The sequence below is a fragment of the Mauremys reevesii genome, linkage group 9 (assembly GCF_016161935.1).
Source record: "Mauremys reevesii isolate NIE-2019 linkage group 9, ASM1616193v1, whole genome shotgun sequence".
Taxonomy (NCBI): domain Eukaryota; kingdom Metazoa; phylum Chordata; order Testudines; family Geoemydidae; genus Mauremys; species Mauremys reevesii.
In genome coordinates this window covers 55614982-55639808 of record NC_052631.1, presented here as the reverse complement: position 1 = coordinate 55639808, position 24827 = coordinate 55614982, and the positions used below count along the sequence as shown (strand labels likewise).

General features: G+C 49.8%; 1 protein-coding gene and 1 long non-coding RNA gene across 7 annotated transcripts; both read right to left on the bottom strand.

Annotated features, from left to right (window-relative positions):
• Positions 1–1641: 1641 nt before the first annotated feature.
• Positions 1642–15247, bottom strand: MTERF4 (mitochondrial transcription termination factor 4). 5 transcript variants are annotated; one of them, XM_039487516.1, is made up of 4 exons: positions 15221–15247; positions 4466–4997; positions 3176–3360; positions 1642–2299 (listed from the first exon to the last, which is right to left on the bottom strand). In XM_039487516.1, the coding sequence occupies exons 1-4, from the start codon at positions 15239–15241 to the stop codon at positions 1943–1945; spliced, it is 1095 nt and encodes a 364-aa protein (XP_039343450.1). In that variant the 5' UTR covers positions 15242–15247; the 3' UTR covers positions 1642–1942. The 5 variants fall into 5 exon arrangements, with proteins under 5 accessions (XP_039343450.1, XP_039343452.1, XP_039343449.1 ...); XM_039487518.1 differs by lacking the exon at positions 15221–15247 and adding an exon at positions 13130–13149; XM_039487515.1 differs by lacking the exon at positions 15221–15247 and adding an exon at positions 12974–13009.
• A 3052-nt stretch (positions 15248–18299) lies between these two features.
• Positions 18300–24521, bottom strand: LOC120371608. Of its 2 annotated transcripts, none has more exons than XR_005584485.1 (4): positions 24456–24521; positions 23994–24099; positions 19366–20030; positions 18300–18777 (listed from the first exon to the last, which is right to left on the bottom strand). It is a non-coding gene; the product is annotated as an uncharacterized LOC120371608 (long non-coding RNA). The 2 variants fall into 2 exon arrangements; XR_005584486.1 differs by lacking the exon at positions 24456–24521 and adding an exon at positions 24323–24453.
• Positions 24522–24827: the final 306 nt, after the last annotated feature.

The window sequence follows — 24827 nt, the reverse complement described above, 5'->3', positions numbered from 1 at the left end:
CTTGTCATTACCTGGGGAGAGAAGAGAGTTGGGACCAGAACACCAGGGGTCAAATCATCCAACGTTCGCAGTCAGAATGACAGGCCCCTTTCCCCAGGTGTTCTGTCACCTGAGTCCAAGCTGGCGGCGGACGAGAAGGACGTCCAACCCTTCTGCGATGCTGCCTGGAAAACGGGTCACTGAATGCATCCGCAGACAGTGAGGTTCAAAAGAAGCCAGCAGCTTGTTAAAATCTCGAGTTTTCATGCAAACCTATCCCTTTAACTGGAAACTAAAGCAATCCTGCAAGCAGGCCATGCATGTTCCCTTTCAGTCCAGCTATAGCACCCTTTGAGCTATAGGACAGGAGAGTAGATCTCTGGCTGCAATCCCAGGAGTTGGCGCTCTCACCCTCCTCATGTTCCCCCAGCAAGACCAGCATGTTTACATGCACCGTCAGCCTGAGAGCTGCTGCCCGGAACAGATCCATGGCCTGGCAGCAGCAAGGCAGGTGCAGCAGCTTGCTCCCCTTCTGCCATACAAGGAGTCTCCACTCTTGGTATGCGTTGTAATGTAGCTACCTGAGAGCTTGCGCAGCAGCGTCCAGGTCAAACCATATGCTACACAGAGACTAAGCACAGTATGTAACGCAGCAGAAAAAGATTTTATCTTGTTCAAAAAAGTTAGTTGTTTTGTTTTTTAAATAAAATTACAATTGCTAGCCATTGGGTCCTTTGTTCAGTGGGTGGTGGGGAAGAGGCAGAGGGAAGGGGAGAGTCAATCCCTTTTCCCCAACCCACAGGGCCCACCTGTGCCAGAGGCATCTCCTCAACAGCAGCCACAGACACGTGCCTCACATCAAACCAGTCTCTTGCCCCCCAACCTACTCACCAGCCTCCTCAGCCCACAACCAAACCACTTCTCTTGAACCAGCAGTTCACTTGCTCACACAACCTGTCTCCTTTCCTGGGCCCAACCCCGAGCTCTCTCCTCTCTCTTGATCATTCACCCCACATCCGTCTCCTCTCCTGCCTCTGAAGCTCAGTGGACTCTTTCCTTCCACAGCCAAAAAATCCATCATCTTGTCCTCCTGAACTCTGATCCCAAGCTCCCCCATCGCCTCCCCTCATTAGAGAGCTCAGGTGTCTCAGTCTCCAACCCCAAAATCCAGCTTCTCTCCAGGACCCCACACAATCCTGCCCCTCTACTTGGGGCCATGCTAAACATTTACACTCCCTATGGCAGCAGACAGCTCTCACGTTTCTGGTTCCTAGCAGGCGCAGCCATCCCTTCCTCCCCTGACAGCTGTCTTTGTGGGGGAAGGTTTGGGCAGGACAGACCTGTGCTTGAGGAGCATTTCCTAGCACTGGCCCTGGCCACCATTGCTCGTGTAGCAGTGCTATTGGTGGGGTAGCCCCACCCCATCAAAGCAGGCTGTGCTGCAAAGGGTGAGCAGGCGTGAGCTACCAATGCCCTCTGGTGTGTGGCAACCAGGGCTCGTCTTCCAGCTACACCAACTTTGGGCAGCAGTCCCCAGCCTAGAGTTGCCTCTTCCCCTTGCTGAGCCCATCTGGCAATGAAACAGCAAATCCCTCTTGAGCTGGGGTGTCCCACCGCGCTTGAGTGGGGAAATCAGGCCAAGTGACAGAGAAGGGCACTCGCTTCCTGAAGGGTCTGAGCTTTATTGGTTTTACACAGCCACCTGAAACAAAGGCCTCAGCTCACTGAGGAAAACAAGGACAGAACTGCCTGCCCCCAGGCAGAAGTCAAGCCCCAGGCTGTGGCCCAGGGGAACCTGTGTCCAGTGAATGTTTCTGAACTAGTGATGTCATGGCAACACAATTAAACACACAGGTCAGAAGCACACAGGTCTAGGAGCAGCCAAGATATGTGGTAACCCCAGCAGCTGGTTTCCACCAATGACTCTTTGGCCAAGTCCTTAGTGAAGCTTGTGGGTAAGAGTTCAGTTTCCTTCCTCGCTGTCAGACATTTCCCCTTCCCCTTCACTGGCTGAGTCTGTCTCTTCAGACGCTATATCCTGATCCCCCTCCCCCTCCTCCCGAGCCAGCAGCTTCTTAAAGACCTCAAACTCCTCCAGGGAGGAGTGGGCTATCTTGGCCAGGAAGTCCCCTTCCGAGACTTGGACGATCTCCTTCAGTTTCGGGTTGACGATCTGGGTCTGGCCTTTCTTGTCAGGGGTTTGATAAAGGCCCAGGCGTTCTAGGAAGATGTGCCGGTTCTTCACCTCAGCTATTGGAGTTTGGAAGAGACCAGATTTCACCACTGCTTTGTGCTTTACTCCCATTCTGAAGTACACGTACTGCAGGAAAGACAAAGGGAGACAAAAATACACCCTGCAAAGCGGAAGGAACAGACACCTGTTTAGCTGATGTCAGCACATCCCAGGAAATACACTGGGTTGGAGCTAAGGGGATATAAAAGCTGTGCCTCCCTTTTCCTATAGACGTACCCAGGTAACTAGCCGCAGAGAAATCTGAATTGAGGACTTCTAATGCACCTACTGCAAATAGTTATTACTGTGCACACTGGCAGTACATTTACCAAGACACAGTCTCTGCTCCATAGAGCACTAGGTGACGGACGAACTCAAAAGCAGAGCAGAAGTCTTGACGGGATCACTGCTGATGAGGGTGTTTTGAGGAGGGTGGAAGAGTACATGCATTAAACACAAGTACACTTCAGATGTTACATTTTGGAGGTCATCCTTTTTTTAGGAAGGCTGGGGGGAGGGGGGGGGGAACAGTGGAGCAGACACCAAGCAAGTAAAATACTGCAGCTCAGTCCCTCCAACCTGGCCTCTGTAAAAGACGACAGCACTCTGAAGTGTTAGCATCAACAGTACAGTCAGATCCAGTTAAGCAGAACCTGTTTGCACACTGCATGTGTATCTCCACTAAATACACATGCATGCTGCTCCACGCAGGCCAAGAAACTGGTCTCTCCTTCAGATCTCTCAGATTGCGAGGCACGAGAGAAGCCAATCCCATGACACTCAGATGTCAGTGTGCGGCACAAGACAGATACATGTGGGGAGATAAACCTGGTGATTCCTACTCTGGTTTGATTTATCCATGTGCCCTGGAGTCCAAACCACCAGCCAGACTTTCAGATGGGTTCATGCTACAGCAGGCCCTTAGGGAAGGAGTTCTGCAGCCCCCCAGAGGCCCAGCCTCACCTGGAATTTGTACTCCAGGTCATTCGGTTCCTCCAACAGGACATTGGGGCAGCGATGCAGAATCTCTGTCACTTGATCCACTGTGAAAATACACTTCTCCTTGAACACCCGCACCACTGCATCTATTTTCTTCCAGGACAAGGTGAAGATACTGGGGCAGTGGCTCACCACTCGCTGAAGGTTCCCTGCATCAGATGAAAGGGCAGACAGTGAGACATGCTCAGCATGCAGGAGAGGATGATTTACTGGGGACAGGGATTCAAGCAGTAGATATACACAGTCAGATTTGAAGCAGAGGTGGATTGGTCTGCCTCTCCCTTCTCACAAGCAGCATATGGGATCAGGAGTCTCACGCAGGACAAACAGCCTGAGCCACCTGCTTCTCCCAGCAGGGTGCTCTGTGGAGGAAAGATGCAAAGCTGTAAACAGATCCTAGACTTTCTCTCAGTCATCCGCTAAGACCTGGACAGCTCCCCTGCTCTTCACACACACTGGCAAAGACCCCCTAGAGGAACAGGTTGGCTAAGCTGCAGGTGAACAGGCAGTTTGCTACTATGTCTAATTAGTGGCAGAAGCACAAAGGGGAAATTTTCAGCTATAGAAAATTAGTCCCCATCAAATGAAACACATTCCTGTCAGGGCAGGCGGAGATAGGGGAAGAGCTCTGCAACACACAAGTAACATAGAGATTGATCTGTCAGCAGCAATTCAGTTGGGACAGAGATGCTTGGGGTGGCAGAAATGGTCTGATAACAGAAGCTTTTCTCCCTGGTACAGATCAGCATTTGCAGAGGGCTGGAGAGAGATTGCATACATTTCTGGGAGGCAACAGGCTGGAGCTGAGGGAAGAAATTTAAAACATTCTTGCTAAAATGTTTCACAGAGCTGGGATAGTGTTAATTAATCTGCTGACTTTCCTTCCCATGATCCTGACTCTGTGCAATTTCTGGCAGCTGAAACAACTGCTGAAGCATTCAAGGTGCAAATACCTTCAGACTGGGTGATTTTATGAACCCCACCAAAGGCAGAGCTACAAGCTGCCTGAGTTCTTGTGCATCATTTTGGTAGGTAACATCCCTCAGGTCAAATCTCCCATCTCTTACACCAGAGGTTTTTCCTATCATCCTGCAAGAGATCTGAGGGTGTGCTGCCAGGACACCAGAGTTAAACAGCTCTCACTCCAGAAGAGCATAACTGCAGAGAGGGGATCGTCTGAGGGCACGAGGTACTTTTGGCAACACTTCAGCATTGTATCTCATGTAAGGCAGTAAGCACGCAACACCATGTTACCTTCTCCGAGGTCCAGTCTCCGCAGGTAGTCTGCACGATGCCTCAGCTGCTGGGCCGTCATCCTTAGCACCTCAGGGCTCTTCTGCAAGACCTTCAGCGTGGAGTTAGCATCCAAGCCCAACAGGAGGAGCTCGGAAACCACCGCCAGCCGTGTCTGAGGAGCCAGCTTGGGCTGCAACCCGAACAGCTGCATTATCTGGGTGTTACTGAATCCCATGTCAGAGAATGAATTCAACATCTTCCCCAGCTCCGAGTTCCCTATATCAGCTTGTCTCTGCTGTGCCGCCAGGGACAGACGGACAGCTTCCAGGAGCTTTCCACTGGGTGCTGGCTCATTGCTATCCTGCTCCCAACTAGCGGAGGACAAGCCCCCACCACTCCATTCTGATGAGGCCACAGACGCTAGTCTACGCCCACTGCTTAACAGAGGGCAGAAAGAGGCAGGCAATCCAGCAGATGGAAAGGCACACAACCATGACTGTCTTGTAACAGGGAGATGGGTGCTGGGAACCAGTCTGCATCCCTGCAGGACCTGCAGAAAGATACCACAAAACAAGCTGATTGCAAAGTCGGTACAAAAGGATCAGAGAGGTCAGAAACAGGAGAGATCTTGTAGATCACTGAGTCCATCCTCCTGCAGCGTGGAAAATGTAACCCAATAACTGACATTAAACCAACACTCTACTTAGGACTAAGCACACAACACTCGTTGGCTCTCTTGCTCGTCTTAAAGGGTGACTGTAACAGCACAGATTTTAATTAGTCATCACTGGCTGCATCCCACTAGTGCCTAAGTGCCTCAGACAAAGATCTTGTTGCAACTGATTTCATTTTGTTTAAAAAAAAAAAAAAGTTAAATAATTCTTTACAAATCTGGGATGTTGAAGGAAGCAGCAATGAAACAACTCACTCTTCCAACGCTATTACCTACAAAAGAGTTTCCAAAGTCCCCCTGTTCAAAAATACAAAGCGGTTTTTGTTTAAGACAACAAAACTAAAGGGAAATAGAACCTCCTGTGGTTTGTTTTTCACAATTTTGCCTTACATGAAGTATCCAAGTCAAAATAAAATACATCCTTTCTGAGGTCTATTATCTAGTTTATGCAATCGGAAACCCTATCAGACCAGAAGTCCAATAGTTAAGATGACTGAAACTGCTCCAGTAAACACTAGATTATACAGACTACTACATTACAAAAAAAAAGAAAGGAAAAAAAGTTAGAAGTTCAGGTTGCAAAATCAAACACTCATAAATTAGGAAATGCCTGGATTAAGGATGCCCCTGCAATTTTAGTTTGGCCCCCTTGTGCATACACGTTATGAAAGTCTTTAATTACATGATCACATGCTATTTTTTCCACAGGACTCCTGCTTCATTCCATGCACAGGATGGATGGTGCTTGCTGAAGGTAGCTATTAGGGCTCTCAAGAGATTAAAATATTAATCATGATTACTCATGCAACTTAAAAAATTAATCACGATTAAGCACACTTAAAAATTAACAGAATACCATTTATTTAAATATTTTTGGATGTTTTCTACATTTTTAAATATATTGATTTCAGTTACAACACAGAATACAAAATGTACAGTGCGGACTTTATATTTATTTTTGATTACATATATTTGCACTGTAAAAAAATGAAATAGTATATTTCAATTCACCTAATACAAGTACTGTAGTATAATCTCTTTATAATGACAGTTGAACTTACAAATGTAGAATTATGCACAAAAAATAACTGCACTCAAAAATAAAACACTATAAAACTTTAGAGCCTACAAGTCCATTCAGTCCTACTTCAGCCAATCCCTCAGACAAACAAGTTTGGTTACAATTTGCAGGAAATAATGTTGCCCACTTCTTGTTTACAGTGTCACCTGAAAGTGAGAACAGCCATTCACATGGCACAGTTGTAGCCGGCACCAGAAGATATTTACATGCCAAATGCGGTAAAGATTCAAATGTCCCTTCATGCTTCAACCACCATTCCAAAGGACATGCGTCCATGCTGATGATGGGTTCTGCTCGATAACGAGCCAAAGCAATGTGGACCAACACATGTTCATTTTCATCATCTGAGTCAGATGCCACCAACAGAAGGTTGATTTTCTTTTTTGATGGTTCAGGTTCTGTATTTCTGCATCTGAGTGTTGCTCTTTTAAGACTTCTGAAAGCGTGCTCCATACATCATCCCGCTCAGACTTTGGACGGCACTTCAGATTCTTAAACCTTGGGTCGAGTGCTGTAGCTATCTTTAGAAATCTCACATTGGTATCTTCTTTGCGTTTTGTCAAATCTGCAGTGAAAGTGTTCTTAAAATGAACATCATGTGCTGGGTCATTATCTAAGACTGTTATAACATGAAATATATGGCAGAATGTGGGTAAAACAGAGCAGGAGATATACAACTCTCCCCCAAGGAGTTCAGTCACAAATTTAATTAACGCATTATTTTTTTAACAAGTATCATCAGCATGGAAGCATGTCTTCTGGAATGGTTGCCAAAGCATGAAGGGACATACGAATGTTTAGCATATCTAGCACGTAAATACCTTGCAATGCTGGCTACAAAAGTGCCATGCGAACATCTGTTCTCTCTTTAGGTGATATTGTACATAAGAAGCAAGCAGCATTATGTCCCATAAATGTAAACAAACTTGTTTGTCTTAGTGACTGGCTGAACAAGAAGTAGGACTGAGTGGACTTGTAGGGTCTAAAGTTTTACATTGTTTTGTTTCTGAGTGCAGTTACCGTATGTAACAAAAAATAATCTACATTTGTAACTTACACTTTCATAGTAAAGAGATTGCACTACAGTACTTGTATGAGGTTAATTGAAAAATACTTTTTCTTTTATCATTTTTACAGTGCAAATATTTGTAATAAAAATAATAATATAAAGTGACCACTGTACACTTCGTATTTGGTCTTTTAATTGAAATCAATATATTTGAAAATGTAGAAAAACAACCAAAAATATTTAATAAATTTCAACTGGTACTCTATTGTTTAACAGTGCGATTAATCGCGATTAATTAATTTTTTTTCAGTTAATCGAGTGAATTAACTGCGATTAATCGACAGCCCTAGTAGCTATTCAATATTTTGCTTTATCCTCATCATTCTATGTATGGTCCCATGTCTTAATTGCTGCACACTATTCAAACCCTACACTGAGTACAGAATTATTCCCTCAGAGGCTTTTTGTAGCGCTCCACAAACACTAATGAATTTAACTTCCCAACATTCCTGTGAGGTACAGTTTATATCAGTATCCTCATGTTACAGATAGGGGCCTGAAGCACAAGAGATTAAGGTCAGAAGTGTCCACTAATTTCAGGTGACCAACTGGAGAGACCTGGGACCTGATTTTCTTGGTATTACATAGCAGTCTATGTTCAAAGCACAGCTCCCACTGACCAGCTGCAACAGTGAGTGCTCTGCACGGGTGCAAATCAGACCCCAGGGGTCTCAAGTTTGGCATACAAAAAAGGAAGAACACCTGTGAAAATGTGCATGTAAGTGACTTGCCCAGCATCACATAGAAACTCTGTGGCAGAGGCAGGGATAGAATCCAGTTCCCCAAGGCAGCATTCAAGTGCAATGGGACCATTCTTTCTCCTTCTGGAATCCCATACTTCATTCCCTACACACCTTCCAACTTCTGTAACAAAGGAGGCAGAGGGCCTGCAGGTCTCCTTCACTATACAACCGAGACGCGGCCAACCCATGGAGCTGTCCACCCCATGCGACCTGTCATGAGCTCCAGGTGGTGAGGGCAGCCTTGCCTCCTGTCTCTCTTGCTTTCCCTTAAGCAAGCCTTGAAGGAGTGTGCTCCCTGCCCACCTCTCACTCCTGGCCCCCCAAAGCATGCCATTGATGCCACCCCGCAAGCCTCGCCAGCCACCTCCAATATGCACAGTATCCAGCCAGTCCACCTCCAAACCGTGCCCAGGAAACATCTGTACACACCTCTCCTCCAGCCTATTCACTTCCTCACCCTCATGTCCCCCCCAACACCAAGCAATGGGGCCTGCTGCCACCAGCGGAGGGCAAGGAACCCAGTACGCCAGCCTATACTCCACTCTGATCCCACGGCCCACTGGGGATATCAGCTGTCGGCTTCCTCACGGAGCTGTGAGTGCAGGCACGTACCTGGTGTGGTTCACAAACTCCCCTGACCCCTGCCTCTTTTGTGTGTCTTTTGTGCTGCATCTACGTAGGGTGGGCCAGGCTGCAGCCCCTCTTCCGGCTCCTCCAGAACCTCCTATTGAGGTCCTGGCTGCACTGTCCCCTGCACCTCTGAATTCATACACACCCTTCTTGGCCCCACAATTTGAAAAACCTCATCAACCTACCCCTGGTACTGGCCAAGACAGCCATCCACCACTCTAGGCGGAGAAAGCTGCAGGGGTGGAGGGGGTATTTCCTTTTCCTGGTAAAGTCACGTCTCCACGCAGATCTGCTCTGGACAGTGTCCACTGGACTTCTCTGAGGAGCAGTGGCTGTTGTCGGGGTTTTCTGCTCCATGTCCCCCTCTGGATCCCTGAGTTTTGCCCTGTGACCTTCACTCCCATTCCTGTTTTTTCATTTGTTGCCCCCTGTAGTCAGGGGCGGCTCTAGACACCAGCGCGCCAAGCAGGCGCTTGGGGCGGCCGTTTCCCGGGGGGGCGGCATTTGGCTCCGGTGGAGCTCCCGCCGGCATGCCTGCGGCAGGTCCACCGGAGCCCGGGACGAGCGGACCTGCCGCAGGCATGACTGCGGCGGGTCCCGTCTTCCCGGCTCGGTTGAGCTCCGCGAGCGACTGCGGCAGGTCCGCTCGTCCCGGGCTCCGGTGGACCTGCCGCAGGCATGCCGGCAGGAGCTCAACCAGAGCCGCGGGAAGAGGGGACCCGCCGCGGGACCGGGGAAGGGCGGCGCAGCGCTCCGCGCTGCTTGGGGCAGCCCGATTTCTAGAGCCGCCCCTGCCTGTAGTCAAGTGGAGCCTGAATGTAGTGGTTCTTCCACTTCGTGAAAGGGGAAGGCCTTTAGTTTTTGGCAGGCCTAGACCCACCTGTACCAGTATTTCAAATAGTGCACAACGCTGATTCATCCACAGTGGTACCAACCTTGGTACCACATTCATCTATTCCTCTCTTGGCTGTCTCTGTGCCACCCACCCACACACAGCATGCCCTCCCTACTGCAGGCCCAGGCAGGGCCGGCTCTACGGTTTTCACCATCCCAAGCAGCACACTGAATTGCCACCGCGGGTGGTGGGGGCAGTCCGTCTGCCCTTAGGGTGGCAGGCGCATTTCCGCGGCAGCAGCAATTTGGCGGCAGCTTCTATGTTTAGCTGAAGCCGCCCCAGACAGCTAAACATAGAAGCTGCCGCCGAATTGCCGCCACCGTGGAAACGTGCCTGCCGCCCTAACAGTGCACGGACTGCCCCCACCACCCGTGGCTGCAATTCAGCGTGCTGCTTGGGGGCAAAACAACAGGGACTGCCGCCCCTTGCAGAATGCCGCCCCAAGCACCAGCTTGGAATCCTGGTGCCTGAAGCCGGCCCTGGGCCCAGGCTCCTTGCTCAAGACTCCCATCATCTGTGATAGTGACTAGAAAGGAATCAAAACACATTAACAATGTATTTTTTAAAAACCATGGGCATTCCTTCCACGGCCCATGCACTCTCACTCGGGCTTGTTTAGACTGGAAGCTCTTTGGGACAGGGAAAGGCCTTTATATTGCAAATCATGTCTAACCCTCCTGGGAATAACGTCCAGAATGGTTCAGTCCCTCCTAAGGTGACCAGATGTCCCGATTTTGGGCTCTTTTTCTTATATAGGCTCCTATTACCCCCCACCCCCGTCCTGATTTTTCACACTTGCCCTCTAGTCACCCTAGTCCCTCCCTGCGACGGAATGTCAGCGGGCCAGGCAGATGGGTACATCTTTCCATATAGAATAGTGAGTTCAGGAAGGATTCAGCAGCCAGCAGGCAGGGGCGGCGCTATGTTTTTTGCCACCCCAAGCACGGCAGCCTTCAGGGGCATTTCTGCGGGAGGTCCGCCCCGGTCACGCAGATTCGGCGGCAGTTCCGCAGGAGGTCTGCTGGTCCCGCGCCTTCGGTGTACTCACCGCCAAATTACCGCCAAAACCACAGGACCAGCGGATCTCCCGCAGAAACGCTGTTGAAGGCTGCCTGTCTGCCGCCCCCCGCGGCTTGCCGCCCCGCCAGCCTGTGCTTGCTGCGCTGGTGCCTGGAGCCGCCCCTGCCAGCAGGAACGGTGAGTACAGGTCAGGGGCAGGTGGAGGCTGAGTTAGCAGCTGGTGCTTAGGGGCTGGGCCCAGAATAGTGAGACAAGAAGAGCCCCCCCGGACTGTCACGCCCACGCGTTCAGAAATCAAGGAGGGGAAGTGACCTGCCCCTCTCTCCAAATTCCGCGGCCGGGCCGCGCCGCTCACCCTAGCATTGTCTCACTCCCCGCGAGTCCTGCCCTGCCCCCGCATGGCCCGGCCCCGCTACCCATTCTGCCCCCGCGCTGCACGGCCGGGCCCCGCCGCTCACCCTACCCCGGTTCCCCCCGCGTTGCACGGCCGGGCCCCGCCGCTCACCCAGGCCGCACTCCCCGCGCGGCCGGGCCCGGCCGCTCCCCGCGCTGCAGGGCCGGGCCGGGCCCCGCCGCTCACCCAGGCCATGCTCCCCCGCGCGGCCGGGCCGGGTCGCTCCCGCGCTGCAGGGCCGGGCCCCGCCGCTCACCCAGGCCGTGCTCCCCGCGCTGCACGGCCGGGCCCCGCCGCTCACCCAGGCCGCGCGCCCCGATAACTCCCGTATCGGGCCCAGGCTGCTGCTGTGCATGTCGCCGGGCGGATGCAGCCTCCGGCCCGCCTGGAACCAGGAAGCGGCCCGTTCCGCAGCCCCGGGCCCAGCTCTCTGCCGCCGCGGCTCTCCCGCTGGGCCACACAGGCCGCTTGCGGCTCCTTCGGCGGGAGCGGCCGCGCGCGCCGGCCTGGAGGCGCCTGTGTTACAGCCCTGGGCCTTCGCTCGGCTCCCTAGGAGCTGGCACGTCTCCGCACCGCCCCTGCCCCACGGGGACTGGACGGGGTGAACAGCCCCGCCGAGCTCGCTCGGCAGCGGGCCGGGAGACACGGGGTGTGAGGGGCTGCACTGAGATCGCATTGGCAATTGACCCAGCAGGCTGGGCCCACATGGTGTTGGGTGGCCGGAGAACACCAAGCCATGGCCCTGGGTAGCACAGCTTACAGCAGTGTGCCTCTCTACCTTTTCCTGCTGGCCACCCTCTTTGGACTTAAAAAAAAATGACCCCCTCCTCTTCCCCCCCCCCCTCCAGAGTTCAGCAGCCCCACAGGGTTCTGGGTTTCAGCCCAGCATGGGGCTGAAATGTACATTAACTTTCTGGGGGGCAGGTAATTGCCCTGCTACCTACCCTCTCATGCTTGGGACCCCCCCCCCAAAAGTTCCCCTCCTGCATCCCCCAGATTGAGAAATACTGGCTTAGAGAACATACATAAGAACAGCCATATTGGGTCAGACCAATGGTCCATCTAACCCAGTATCCTGTCTTTGGACAGTGGCCACTGCAAGGTGCCCCAGAGGGAATGAACAGAACAGGTAATCATCAAGTGATCCATCCCCTGTCACTCATTCCCAGCTTCTGGCAAACAGGCTAGGGACACCATCCCCGCCCATCCTGGCTAAAAGCTATTGCTGGCGATGGACTGAGCTGCCATGAATAACTAGCTCTTTTTTGAACCCTGCTATAGTCTTGGCCTTCACAACATCCTCTGGCAAGGGGTTCCACAGATTGATGACATTGTGTGTTTGTTTTAAACCTCCTGTCTATTAATTTCATTTGGTGACCTATAGTTCTTGTATTATGAGGAGTAAATAACACTTCCTTATTTACTTTCTCCACACCAGTCATGATTTTATAGACCTCTATCATATCCCCCCCTTAGTCGTCTCTTTTCCAAGCTGAAAAGTCCCAGTCTTATTAATCTCTCCTTATACGGAAGCTGTTCCATATCCCTAATCATTTTTGGTGCTCTTTTCTAAACCTTTTCCAATATATCTTTTTTGAGATGGGATGACCACATCTGCATGCAGTGTTCAAGATGTGGGTGTACTATGGATTTATATAGAGGCAATATGATATTTTCTGTCTTATCTATTTATCTCTTAATGATAAACATTCTGTTCGCTTTTTTGACTGCCGCTGCACATTGAGTGGATGTTTTCAGAGAACTATCCACAATGACTCCCAAGATCTCTTTCTTGAGTGGTAATACACCTCTACCTTGATATAACTCTGTACATGATAGACCCAGATTCTTAAATAATTCCTATATAGGGCTCTACCTGATCAGACCAAAGCCCCTACGAATGCTCCACAATAGCCCTGGGAGAGAGGAAATTATAACCATTAAATAGAAGGAGAAACCTGGAGCACACAAGTGAAGGCATTTACCAAGACGGTAGAGCTGGGATAATTCCCACCCCTCACCTGAAGGAGAACACCTTTCATGTTGTGCAGCTGGAGATACAGGCAGCAGGACAAACTGGGGAAGAGGTTTTGAACCCAGCAGCATTTTCCCTTGGAGGATTATGGGAAAGTTTGGCATCTAATGGTCATCATCACTGAAGGGGAAATGTTTATTACCTTCATCTGCTCCTGCCCATCCAGTCTCTAAACTCCTAAGCCCCTCCCCATCCACCAAGAACCAGAGGGGAGAGATCCTCCCTAATGACCCTCTTCATTCAGCAAAATCTGCTGTCCTGGGGCTTGTACAATTTCCTACTCTACATGCAGCATGGCAGGTGCTCTGTCCCATCATACAATGCGGGGGAGGGGGGGTACAACAAATGTGTAAGCTAGAAAGGTGGCTGACAGAGAACCACCTAGGCAGCTGTTGAAAGCAAAAGCCTACAGCACCTGGTATTGCCAGGAAGTCTCCTAGCCAAGCGCTAACCAGGCCCAACCCTGCTTCCAAGTGCATTTGGCCTGCTAGGGCTAGAGCCACCCTCCGCTTTAACATTTGCCCTGTTCTGCCAGATCACACCTTTCCCCTGCCATTCACACAGCTACAAGCCCCACGCCCAAAACAACTCTGTGATAAATGAAGGGGGGGGGGGGAGGGGTAGCTCCCTTTTATGGACACCCAGCCAGCCAGCTAGCTATAAAGTCCTGCTTGGTAGCTACTTGCTTTACCTGTAAAGGGTTAAAAAGTTCCCCAGGTAAAGAAAAGGGCGTGGGCACCTGACCAATAGGAAGGCTAGAACTTTTTAAAAGGGGAAAAAAGCTTTCCCTTCATCCTCCAAACCTAGAAGGATTAATTGGGACAGGGAATGTTTAGATACATGTGATTAGGTTTATTTCTTTTATTTTCTGTAAGGCTTGTGGACTCCTCTGTGCTAACCTCAGATGCTTTTGTTTTCTTGTAACCTTTAAGCTGAACCCCCAAGAAAGTTATTTTGGGTGCTTAATTTTGGAATTGCTCTTTTAAAATCTAGCAAAAGCCTAAGTTCCACATGTATTTTATTTTTGTGGTTTTAATCAAATTTACCTTTAAGTACCTGATTGGTTTGTGTGTCTTAAAAGGTCTGTGCATATGTTTTTCAATTAGCTGGTAGCAACAGCTGGGTTTCCCTTTTGTTTGTTTTCTTCTCAGCTTTCCTGAGGGAGTGGTGGAAAAGCCAAGGGACCTCAGGGAAAACTTCCCAAGTGAGTTTTTCTAGGATTTGCAAGAGGCAGCTTTTCACTTGAGTGGTGGCAGCGTTTACCAAGCCAAGGTCATAAAAAAGCTGTAAGCTTTGGGGTTTAATACAAGCCTGGAGTGGCCAGTATTAATTTTTAAAATCCTTGTGGACCCCCACCTTCTGCACTTGAAGTGCCAGAGTGGGGAACCAGCTTTGACAAACTCACTTGTTCCTTTTACTCACACGTTTGCCACGTACACTATGCTGCACAACTGCGGCAATGGCTCAACACATTTGTTACAGCTCTTGGCTACATTTCACTGCCTAAATGAACTAAAGGAACAGATACAGGGCAAGACCCAAAACCTTTGACACATTACATGGTTACACTTTAAAAAAAAAAAACCTCATACATGCTAATCACCATCTGTTAAGGCGAAATCCCCACTCTGTCACTCCAAGTGTGGAAGGTGGGGGCCCGCAAGGATTCTAAAAATTAATACTGACCACTGCAGGCTTGTATTATGCTCCCAAGCTTACAGCTTTTCTCTGACCTTGGCTTGGTAAATGCTGCCACCACCCAAATGCAAAAAACCCACTTTGAGCCCAGGAAGGAGCACTTGGGAATGCAGGGACCCTCAAACCCTTTCACCCCCACTCTGGGGAAGAGCTGAGAAAGAAAACAAAGAAATTAGCTGTGGCTACCAGCTAATCAAACAATATGCACAAACCTCTTAGGACACCAAAAATCCAATCTGGTTCTTAAAAAAGGTAAATTTTATTAAAAACAAAAAGGAGAAAAATTACATCTGAAACTTAGGCTTTTTGCTAGATCTTACAAGAAACAATTACAAAAATTAAGCACCCAAAATAGCTTTCTTGGAGGTTCAACTTAAAGGTTACAAGCAAACAAAAGGATCTGGGGTTAGCACAAAGGAGATTCACAAGCCAAAAAATAAACAAACAAACCTAATCATGTGTATTGAACCATGCCCTGTTCAATAATTTCTTCTAGGTATGGAAGATGAATTTTTATACCTGCTTTAAACCTTACACAGCATTGCTGCTCCATCATCCTTCTCTGGAGAACAAGAGACACAGACAAAAGGAAGTTTCCCCCCCCCATTTTAAAAACGTCTAGCCTTCCCATTGGCTCTTTTGGTCAGGTGCCCACTCCTTTTCCTTTACATGGGGAACACTGTTAACCATTTACAGGTAAAGCAAGCAGAGAATAGCCACCACGAGGGACTTTATAGCTAACTGGCTGGCTGGGTGTTCATAAAAGGGAGCTACCCCCCTACACAATTTATTTATCACACCATCCCAGGTGTGAGAGCGAGCACATGCAGGGCCTTGGCAGGAGGGAGACAGAGCAGAAAGATTCAATGTGAAATGTTTTTCTGGGCTGCCCTGCTCTAGAGCAGAATCAGAAGGGAGGGAATGGTCATATCCTCCTCCACTAGGACTTTCATCTAGCAGTGCCACGTGGGAGCAGGTGTGATTTCCAGTGCTGCGAGGAGCATGGCAGGAGCTTTTGATGGGAAATCAGAGAGTAGAGTTTGTACCAACTGCAAGGCACACAGGCAAGTTGCTCTTCCAGACTGTGAAGTCTTTATTGCACCCACAAGACATTGCCATTGAAAACTGCAGTGCACAAGTCAGTCATACGATAACACTCCTGCAAGTTACACACTATTTCCAGACAGTCACACAATTAATGCTGGCTGAGCCCTCCCTACAGCAGTGCTGCCTGCTGGGGCCGACCCTCCTTGCACATGCTGGTGCTAGCCACAGCCCTCGGTGCCTCACCAGCAGGTGGCTTCAATTTGGAGACCTGAAAGGAAACCCCTTTCACCCCCACCCTATCACAGATGGGTCAGCAAATTTAGGTCTTGGCAGGGTCAGAAGCAGAACCCCCCAAACCATATGAACCCACCACATTCCCTTAAAACTATCCTTGCCCCCCCCGGAGGCTCAATGTGGAAGGCATCCCTGGGTCACTTAGCTCTACAACCAACAAGGAGGAGAACCTGAGCTGAGAGACCCTCCTTCAATCAGCAGAATTTGTGGCTGGTGCATACTGCAAGCAGGTGTGATCTCCAGCTGTACATGCCATTGTTGCAGGCCCATTGCCCTGTCACTGAAGCAGGAAAAGAGGGGAAATAAAGGTGGTCTATGAATAGGGCTCCTAGGTGCTACAGCAATACAATAAATAAATAATAATAAATTAGGAAAAGAGGTTGGAGAGGCTGTATGGGTGGTTGTGCAAGGGAAAGCAAAAGCCTACAGCACGTGGTGTTCCCAAGCAGACTTCCATCAAGGTACTAACTAGGCCCAACTCTATAGCTTCCAAACTCAGGTGTATTCAAGGTGGAATGGCCATAGACAGCCTTTACTCTAACTGCACTCCTTTTCAGGGCTTGTTTACACTGGCAAGTTTTTTTGATTAAACTAACATCGCCAAGGAAAAATCGACAAAAGCAAAGTTGCCAAAGCGTGTCTTCATTTGCTGCCTCTGTTGACAGAGCGTGTTCACATTCGGGGCACCTTTGTCAATAGCGAGAGCAATGGACTGTGGGGTATGTATCCCACAGTGCCTGGCAACACCATCCGTTGCTACATCTTGTGGGAATATGGAAACTGAGTGTGGCACATCCTGGGATACGCAAAATGTTCCATCATGCATTGCTTTGTGTCCCACCCCTCCAAAGTTTTCTGGCTTCCTTTCACGCCATTTTTCCAACTGTCATTTCTTTGTAGTGTGCGCCAGCATCTGTCGTGAGGATATCGCGCATGGCAGCACAGTTACACGCAGAGTTACTCGCAAAGTTAGAGGATGTATCGCAGGCACCCGAGTGTGATATGGACGGCAGCAACTTATCAGTGTTTTGTGCATTCACAGAGCAGCTGCATACGGTAGACCGTCACTTTTGGGCTAGGGAAACAAGCACTGATTGGTGGGATTGCATTGTCATGCAGGTGTGGGATGAAGACTAGTGGGTACAGAACTTTAGGATGCATAAAGCAACCTTCATGGAGCTATGTACTGAGCTGTTCCCCAACCTGCGGCGCAAGGACACCCAATTGACAGCTGCCCTTTTGGTAGAGAAGCGTGTTGCAATCGCTGTGTGGAAGCTGGCGAATCCAGACTGCTTCCGGTCAGTTGCAAATCAATTTGGAGTAGGAAAGTCCACTGTTGGGGCTGCATTACTCCAAGTGTGCAGGCAATAAATTGCATCCTGCTGCATAGGACTATGACTCTGGGAAATGTGCATGAAACAGTGGATGGCTTTTCAGAGATGGTTGTCCCTAACTGTGGCGGGGAGATTGATGGCGCACACATTCCAATTTTAGCACCAGACCACCTTGCCTCTGAACACATCAGTAGGAAGGGATACTTCTCCATGGTTTTGCAGGCACTTGTGGATCACCAAGGGCATTTCATGGACATCAGTGTAGGCTGGTCTGGAAAGGTGCATCACACACGCGTCTTCTGGAACAGTGGCCTGTACAGAAAGCTGCAGGCAGGGACTTTCTTTCCAGACCACAAGTTCACAGTGGGAGATGTGGAAATGCCATAGTAATCCTGGGAAACCCGGCATATCCCTTACAGCCCTGGCTCATGAAACCTTACATGGGGCATCTGGACAGCAGCAAGGAGCGTTTTAACAACAGGCTGAGCAGGTGCCGCATGGTAGTTGAATGTGCCTTTGGCCGTTTGAAAGCTTGCTGGAGGTGTTTAAATGGCAGGCTAGACCTTGCTGAGGATAATATTCCTGTGGTCATAGCTGCATGCTGCACTTTGCATAATCTGTGTGAATCTAAGGATGAAATGTTTGCTCAGGTGTGGAGCACTGAGGCAGAGCGCTTGGCTGCATAGTTTGAACAGCCAGATGCTAGGCCTGTCAGAAAAGCCCAGAGGGCTGCTATTAACATCAGAGAGGCTTTAAGGAACCACTTTGAAAATAAGGGGTAGTAACACGTCTGCTTTGGAGTTGCTTCCCTGTTGCATCCATGTACAATTTTGGGGCCTAAGATCCAGGTAACACAATGCTTTAGGAGCCTGTTCCCGAAAGTAAATTGATTGTTATACACTTTTGTAGAACACAGAATAAAAACGCTGTACCATTAAATATCTTAGCCTTTATTTATTGTTAAAAAGGGTAAAACCTCACAACTGTGTGTAGCTCCAGCTATCACTGTGCAACTTGTGAGAGGGGGTGGAGTGATGGGGAAACTCAGGAGTGCTGTGAAGTGAAAAGGAATGTGTGGGCATAGAAGGGGGTGAGATTGGCAAAGAATCGTGCATGTTCTGCAGTGGCAGTCGAGCCCGGATCTGCTCAGTCTGCAGCTGTATCAAAGACTTGAGCATCTCTGTCTGATCCTCCATAACTCTTATCATCCGCTCTGTCGCTTGCCTAGCAAAAGCAGCACTCTCTTTTCTGTCCTGCCTTTCAGCTTTCCAGCACTCTTTCCGTTCCCGTTCCCTGGTCTGACTCTCATCGTGCTGCAGCCCCTCGCGAAACATGTCTTCTTTGCTGAGCCTAGGGTTTTTTCTTATCTGCCAAAGCTGGCCCGCAGGGGTGCATGATGTGTCCTTCAAGGTCTGTGCTGAACAGAAGGAGGATTGTTACATTCCAGCAAATGATTGAAACATTGTAGTAAAAAGGGCATTTTGCTAGTAGAAATCACTTTCTCTCTGAGACTCTAGACAGGCACACAGCTCCACGATCACCCCAATCGTGGTGAGTGTCGGGAGTCGGGGGAGGCGGTTGTGTGTATGGACAAAAAGGTCACGGCTTGCAGGGCAGCTTTGCAGGGAATTCATTCTAAAATAATCCTACACTTTTTCACAGGTGGGCAATCTGCTGACTGACATCTCACTGCTGCTGAATGCTTGCGGTTTTCACCCCGGTCTATATGCAGCTCAGCTATGTGTCACTTTTGTCCCTGCTCCAGTGATTGCTAAATGGCATGGTACAGTTTCCTACAATGGGGGAACTAACAAGGCTGCAATTCCTTGGAATCTGTGGCAGAGGATTAACAAGTCCTCCTGGAAACTTTCCAAAGCCTCTCTCTGGAGGATTCCCTACAGGTCTCGATGTCCATCGACACCCTGCTTGGCCATGCAGATTAGCTACACAGAAAACACTCCTGCTTGCCACTTTTTGATTCCCTACCCAAGCCACAGCAACTTACCTGGTATCTCATCTGCTTCCTGCTCCACATTGAGCACTTCTGGAGTGGAGAAAAGTTCCTGGCTGCCTGCCCCAGGCGACCCTGCTGGGAAATCCACTTCCTCTTCTAGCTCCACTTCTTCATCCAGAATTTCAGCCTGTGGGTAACCCCCTCTTTCTGTTGCCTATGAAGAATCCACGGGGCTATCGGTGATGGAGTTGGGATGACCACCGAGGATAGTATTCATCTCCTTATAGAAGTGGCAGGTCTTAGGTGCACCACCAGAGCAATGGTTCGCCTCCCCTCATGCCTTATGGTACGCCTGCCTCAGCTCCTTTATCTTTGCTCTGCACTGCTGCGTGTCCCGATCATAGCCCTTTTCGCACGAGCCTCGAGAAATTTGCCCATATGTATCCTGATTCCGGCAGGTCACTCGCAGCTGCGACTGAACAGACTCTTCGCCCCATATACTGATCAGATCCAACAACTCAGCGGTGGTCCAAGTGGGAGCGCGTTTGGTGCAACAGCCAGCCATGCTCACTTGGGAAGCTCCTCTGGAAAGCCAGCAAGCAGGAAATGAGATTTAAAATTCCTGGGGCTTGCAAGGGGGAGGGGCGAGTTGGCTGTAGCACAGCAGAGTTCAAAACGCTGACCAGAGCGGCAGCATGGGAATTGAGAGAGACTTTCTGGAAGCCAATAAAAAAAAACGGGAAAAAAACCTTGTGGTGTCTACACTGCATGTTTGTCAACAATAAAGGGAGGGGAAAAGAAAAGTCTCTCACGGGGTGGAAGTTTTTTGTCGCCAAAACTTACCAGTGTAGACAAGCCTTCAGTCTCATCCCTACCACTCACAGCACATCCTGCAGAGCATGTCACTACACACATACAGCACAACTCACACATGCTGCCTTTGCCCACCCGCTCTCCACATTCCCTAATCACCACACACAACATGCTTCACAACGACAATTTGCAGCTCTTGGCTATAATTCACCTCCTAAATAGGGCTGTCTGTTTTGGTTGGACATATTCCTGGAGGCTTCATCACATGACAATCTAATTAAAAATGAATCTTTAATTAAATTCCTGCAGACTCCAGGACAATCCTGGAGGGTTGGCAACCCTACTCCTAAACCAACTCCATGAACACTGGGCAAGACCTTTCAATACTCTGCAGCACTGTATTTCAAAACAATCCCTCTCCCTCCTCAACCCCTCCCCCAACCTAATTCAAGACATACACGTGATTAATGTGGCTTGCTCCCTACCCTCCCATATATTTCACCCACCATACACACAATTCATAGTGCTTGCTCCATGCCCTCCAAAATTAACACACTTACACACACAACGCTTCCACCCCTAATGCACACACAGGTCCACACATATTGCAGTACCTTCACTCACACACAGTGCTGCACCCCACCCCCACAAAAACAACCATGCACAATAAATGTTGTTTGATCCAGTTCCTCCCTAAAACATACCTGACACATACCCCTCCCCCACTACACCCACCCACACAGTGCAGACCCCCCCCAACCTCACAGTTAATACACACAGACACACACACTCTCTCTCTCACACACATATACACACACACACAAATTTGTACAACCTGCAGCTCCCTACACTCAATTTATACACACCCTCTGCAGACCCTACACAGTTCTGTCTCTCTCACACACACCACTTGGTGCTGCTTACTGCATTTCCTCTATAGTTAAGGCTAAGATTTAGTCATGGGTATTCTTAGTAAGAGTCATGGACAGATCATGGGCAATAAAGAAAAATTAATGGCCCCTGACCTGTCCATGACTTTTACTATAAATACCCCTGACTAAATCTTAGCTGCTCCTAGGGCGGTGCTGCTCTGGGGGACCCTGCGGGCCGACGTCTGGCTCCTGCTCCGGCGACAGGGACCAACTGCCTCCAGCCACCCGCTGCTCTGAGGCCCCCGCAGGGGCTGCTCTCCAATGGTCTCTGGGGTCACTGCTCTGGCTGCCCCCAGGACTGCCCACTGGTTGTGGCTCAGGTTGCCTCCGGGACCACTGGTGCTCCAGAGGTCTCCGGGCCATCCCTGGGACCGCTGCTTGGCTGGTCCCTGGGACCAACAGCCCCCAGGGCCGCCCAAGCAGTGGCTGGTGCGGCTGGCCCTGGGGCCACTCCAGCAACGGTCGGTGCAGTTGGCCCCAGGACCAGCCGTACTGGCCACTGCAGCTACGGAAGTCACGGAACCCGTGAATTCCGCGACCTCCGTGACAGACTCTCAGCCTTATCCATAATGAAGGCCTCCCTCACATACTCTGCACCACATACACACACCACTCTGCACACAATTAATACATCCTACACACTGTCATCGTTCCACCCCCAACTGTCATAAACTGCATTCCTGCTCTTCCACAATTGATGCATCCTCACACACTTTGCAAACCTCCTCCCCCTCTACACCCACTTATCCCTGCCCCAGAGGAGAGAGCAAGGGAGCGGCAGGACCTCCGGAGATGGAGAAGAAAGAGGGGAATCTGAAGGGAGGCAGTGGTTATGTTCTCCTTGACAAGAGCTTTCCTCTGCAAGCAGGTGATATTTCCAGATCTGCATGCAGCATTCCAGTTGCTTTTGACTGGAAATTGGGGGGGGGGGAATGGCAAGGGGGAAGCAAGAGAATTTGTGAGATAGAAAAGTGGGTTTTAGAAGTGTAGGCAAAAGCCTCCTATCCAAGTACTAACCAGGTCTGACGCTGCTTTGCTTTAGAGGTCAGACAAGAGCGGGTGCACCTGGCAATAGACAGCCTCAGCTTTAAACTTTGCCCCTTTTTAGACTGATTTCGGCCTCTCCTCTGCCATTCACACAGCGCCCACTGCAGGACACACTGCGACACACACAAAAATCTTCATTGTTCTCCTTACCCATGCACACCCCCCATTCTTTACACACTTCCCACATACACCAGACTTCACAACTGCAACAGCAGCAGCTCAAACACATTTCTTGGCAGCTCTTGGCTACAGTCCACTGCCTAAACCAGCTCCAGGAACAAATCCTGGACAAGACTCAGATCCTTCAACACATGACACGACTACACTTAAAAAAAAAAAATCTCATACACAATCTAAACCCACTGCATCCTTCAAACCTGTCACAGGATGCACACAATTGATGCTGCCCTGATCCATTCCCTATTTTAGTCTATGTAGGTTCTTATACCATGCTCTTCACCCTGGTATCTGAGCACCTTCCAGCAGTGCGTAAAACAATGTCACTGCACATGTCACACATTGGTTGTTCTCTGATCCTCTCCCCAGAGGAAGAAGCATGTGCAGTGGAGTGTCTTCTTTTGATAAGCGGGGGCAGGGGGAAGAGGGTTCTTGTTTTTGTTACATAACTATACCCTTGCAATGTGTTTGGTACAGGAGGCAGGTCAAAGAAACGGACCTTGCACTTGGAGCAGAACATGAGGAGGTTTGGGACAAGGCACTGCCATCTGGAAGCAGGTGTGATTGCCAGTTCTGTATGCAGGTCGGCAGATGCTTCTGATTGGAAATCAGAGGAGGGGGGAGAAATCCAAACAACTTTGGAGGTGGCTGTGCATGCAGTTTATGGAAGTGAGGGCAAAAGCCTACCCATCCAGTATTCCTAGGCAATCTCCCATCCAAGTACTAACCAGGCCCAACCCTGCTTGGATTCTGAGACCAAACAAGATCAGGGACATTCAGTGTGGTACGGCCATAGATCCGGGTGGGCAAACTTTTGGGCCAAGGGCCACATCTGGGTGGGGAAATTGTATGCAGGGCCAGGGCAGTGGGTTGGGGTGCGGGAGGGAGTGCAGGGTGTTGGAGGGGGTGCGGTGTGCAGGAAGGGGCTCAGGGCAAGGGATTGGAGCAGAGGAGGGGTGCGGAGTGTACGAGGGGGCTCAGGGAAGGGGGTTGGGGTGCTGGAGGGGTGCAGGTGCGACATGGGGCTCAGGGCAGGGAGTTGGGGTGCAGGAGGGGTGCGGGGTATACAAGGGGGCTTAGGGTAGGGAGTTGGGGTGCAGGAGGGGTGCGAGGTGCAGGCAGGGGGCTTTGGACAGGGAGTTGGGGGGCAGGGTGCAGGAGGGGTTTGGGCTCTGGGGTGGCAGCGGCGCACACCGGAGCCAGGGCAGGCTCCCTGCATGCCTCCCCTGTCCCCACCCTGTGCCGCTGCAGGAAGCTCTGCAGCCCCTGGGGGACGGGAGGGCAGAGGGCTCCGTGTGTTGCTGCCCTTGCTGCGCCTCCAGGTACCTCCCCCAAAGCTCCCATTGGCCATGGTTCCCTGTTCCTGGCCAATGGGAGCTGGGGGGGGGGGGGGCGGTGCCTGGAGACAAGGACAACACATGGAGCCCTCTGCCCTCCTGCCCAGTGGCTGCAGGGACGTGATGCCAGCCGCTTTGAGAGCGGCACGGGGCCCGCAGCACCATGGGGGGCAATCCTGCGGGCCAGATCCAAAGCCCTGATCCAGCCCACAGGCCGTAGTTTGCCCACCCCTGCCATAGATGGTCTTAGTTCTAACTCTTCCATTTTTCAGCTCCTACACAGCCTCTTTTCTACTATTCTCACAGATGACCTTGCATAGTACATGGCTACACATACACTACACCGCACCCTTCTCATTCATGCACAACTTACTCTTTTTCCATAACTTTTGGCCTTTCCTCTTTCAAGCAGCAATTAAACATCAAGTGGAGCTTTGCAGTTTTTTCAGCTCTGTGTTATATTTGACCTGCAAAGGAAACTACAAGAAACAATAAGTAAGCATGGCCAGAAATTCTTCGAGTCTGTCCTGGCCAGTACTGAGGGCATGTCTGAGCCAGAGTATAACATCTTTTAAGAAGGTCATCAGAAATCAATGCAGCGATATTAATGTGTGACCAATATCTATAAACATAGTAGCCATATACACATAGCCACGTTTGAATGTTCCCTAATTAGAGATTTTGAACCAAAGGCAGTCCAACCTCAGTGTTGTGCTCAGGCTACAAATTTAACCCTCTTTTTTGTGGATTTCTGAGCCGTTCAGAGTGCTCAGAACAAAGTCACACATGACAAAGATGAAAACAGCTGGGACTGAGAGCTTTGTGTTTCTTTAACCTTTTAGGTAGTCTTGAAAAAAAAGGATTATAAATCTAGACATTCAGTTCTATCCTACTGAGTTTTTCCCAGCAGAGTCTATGAATGACTAGAGAACTATTAAGTTTATGACATCACAGATACCAAGTGGAATTATGGTTGAATTGAGAGAGGAAGTAATTTTTATTCTGCATGTGTCAACATTTGTATTTTGGTTAAAATCAGGTTCTCTGTTAGAAGGAAGAAAAAAAACCCAAAACTTAAATTTAACATCTAGCATCCCTACAAATTAAGGGCTAAAAGCTTCCAAGTGAGGAGCCAGTGGAGTCATCTGGCAAAAAGAGGAAAGAGAAAAAGAGGATTTTTTTATTCTTTTTTTTAGGAAACAAGCCT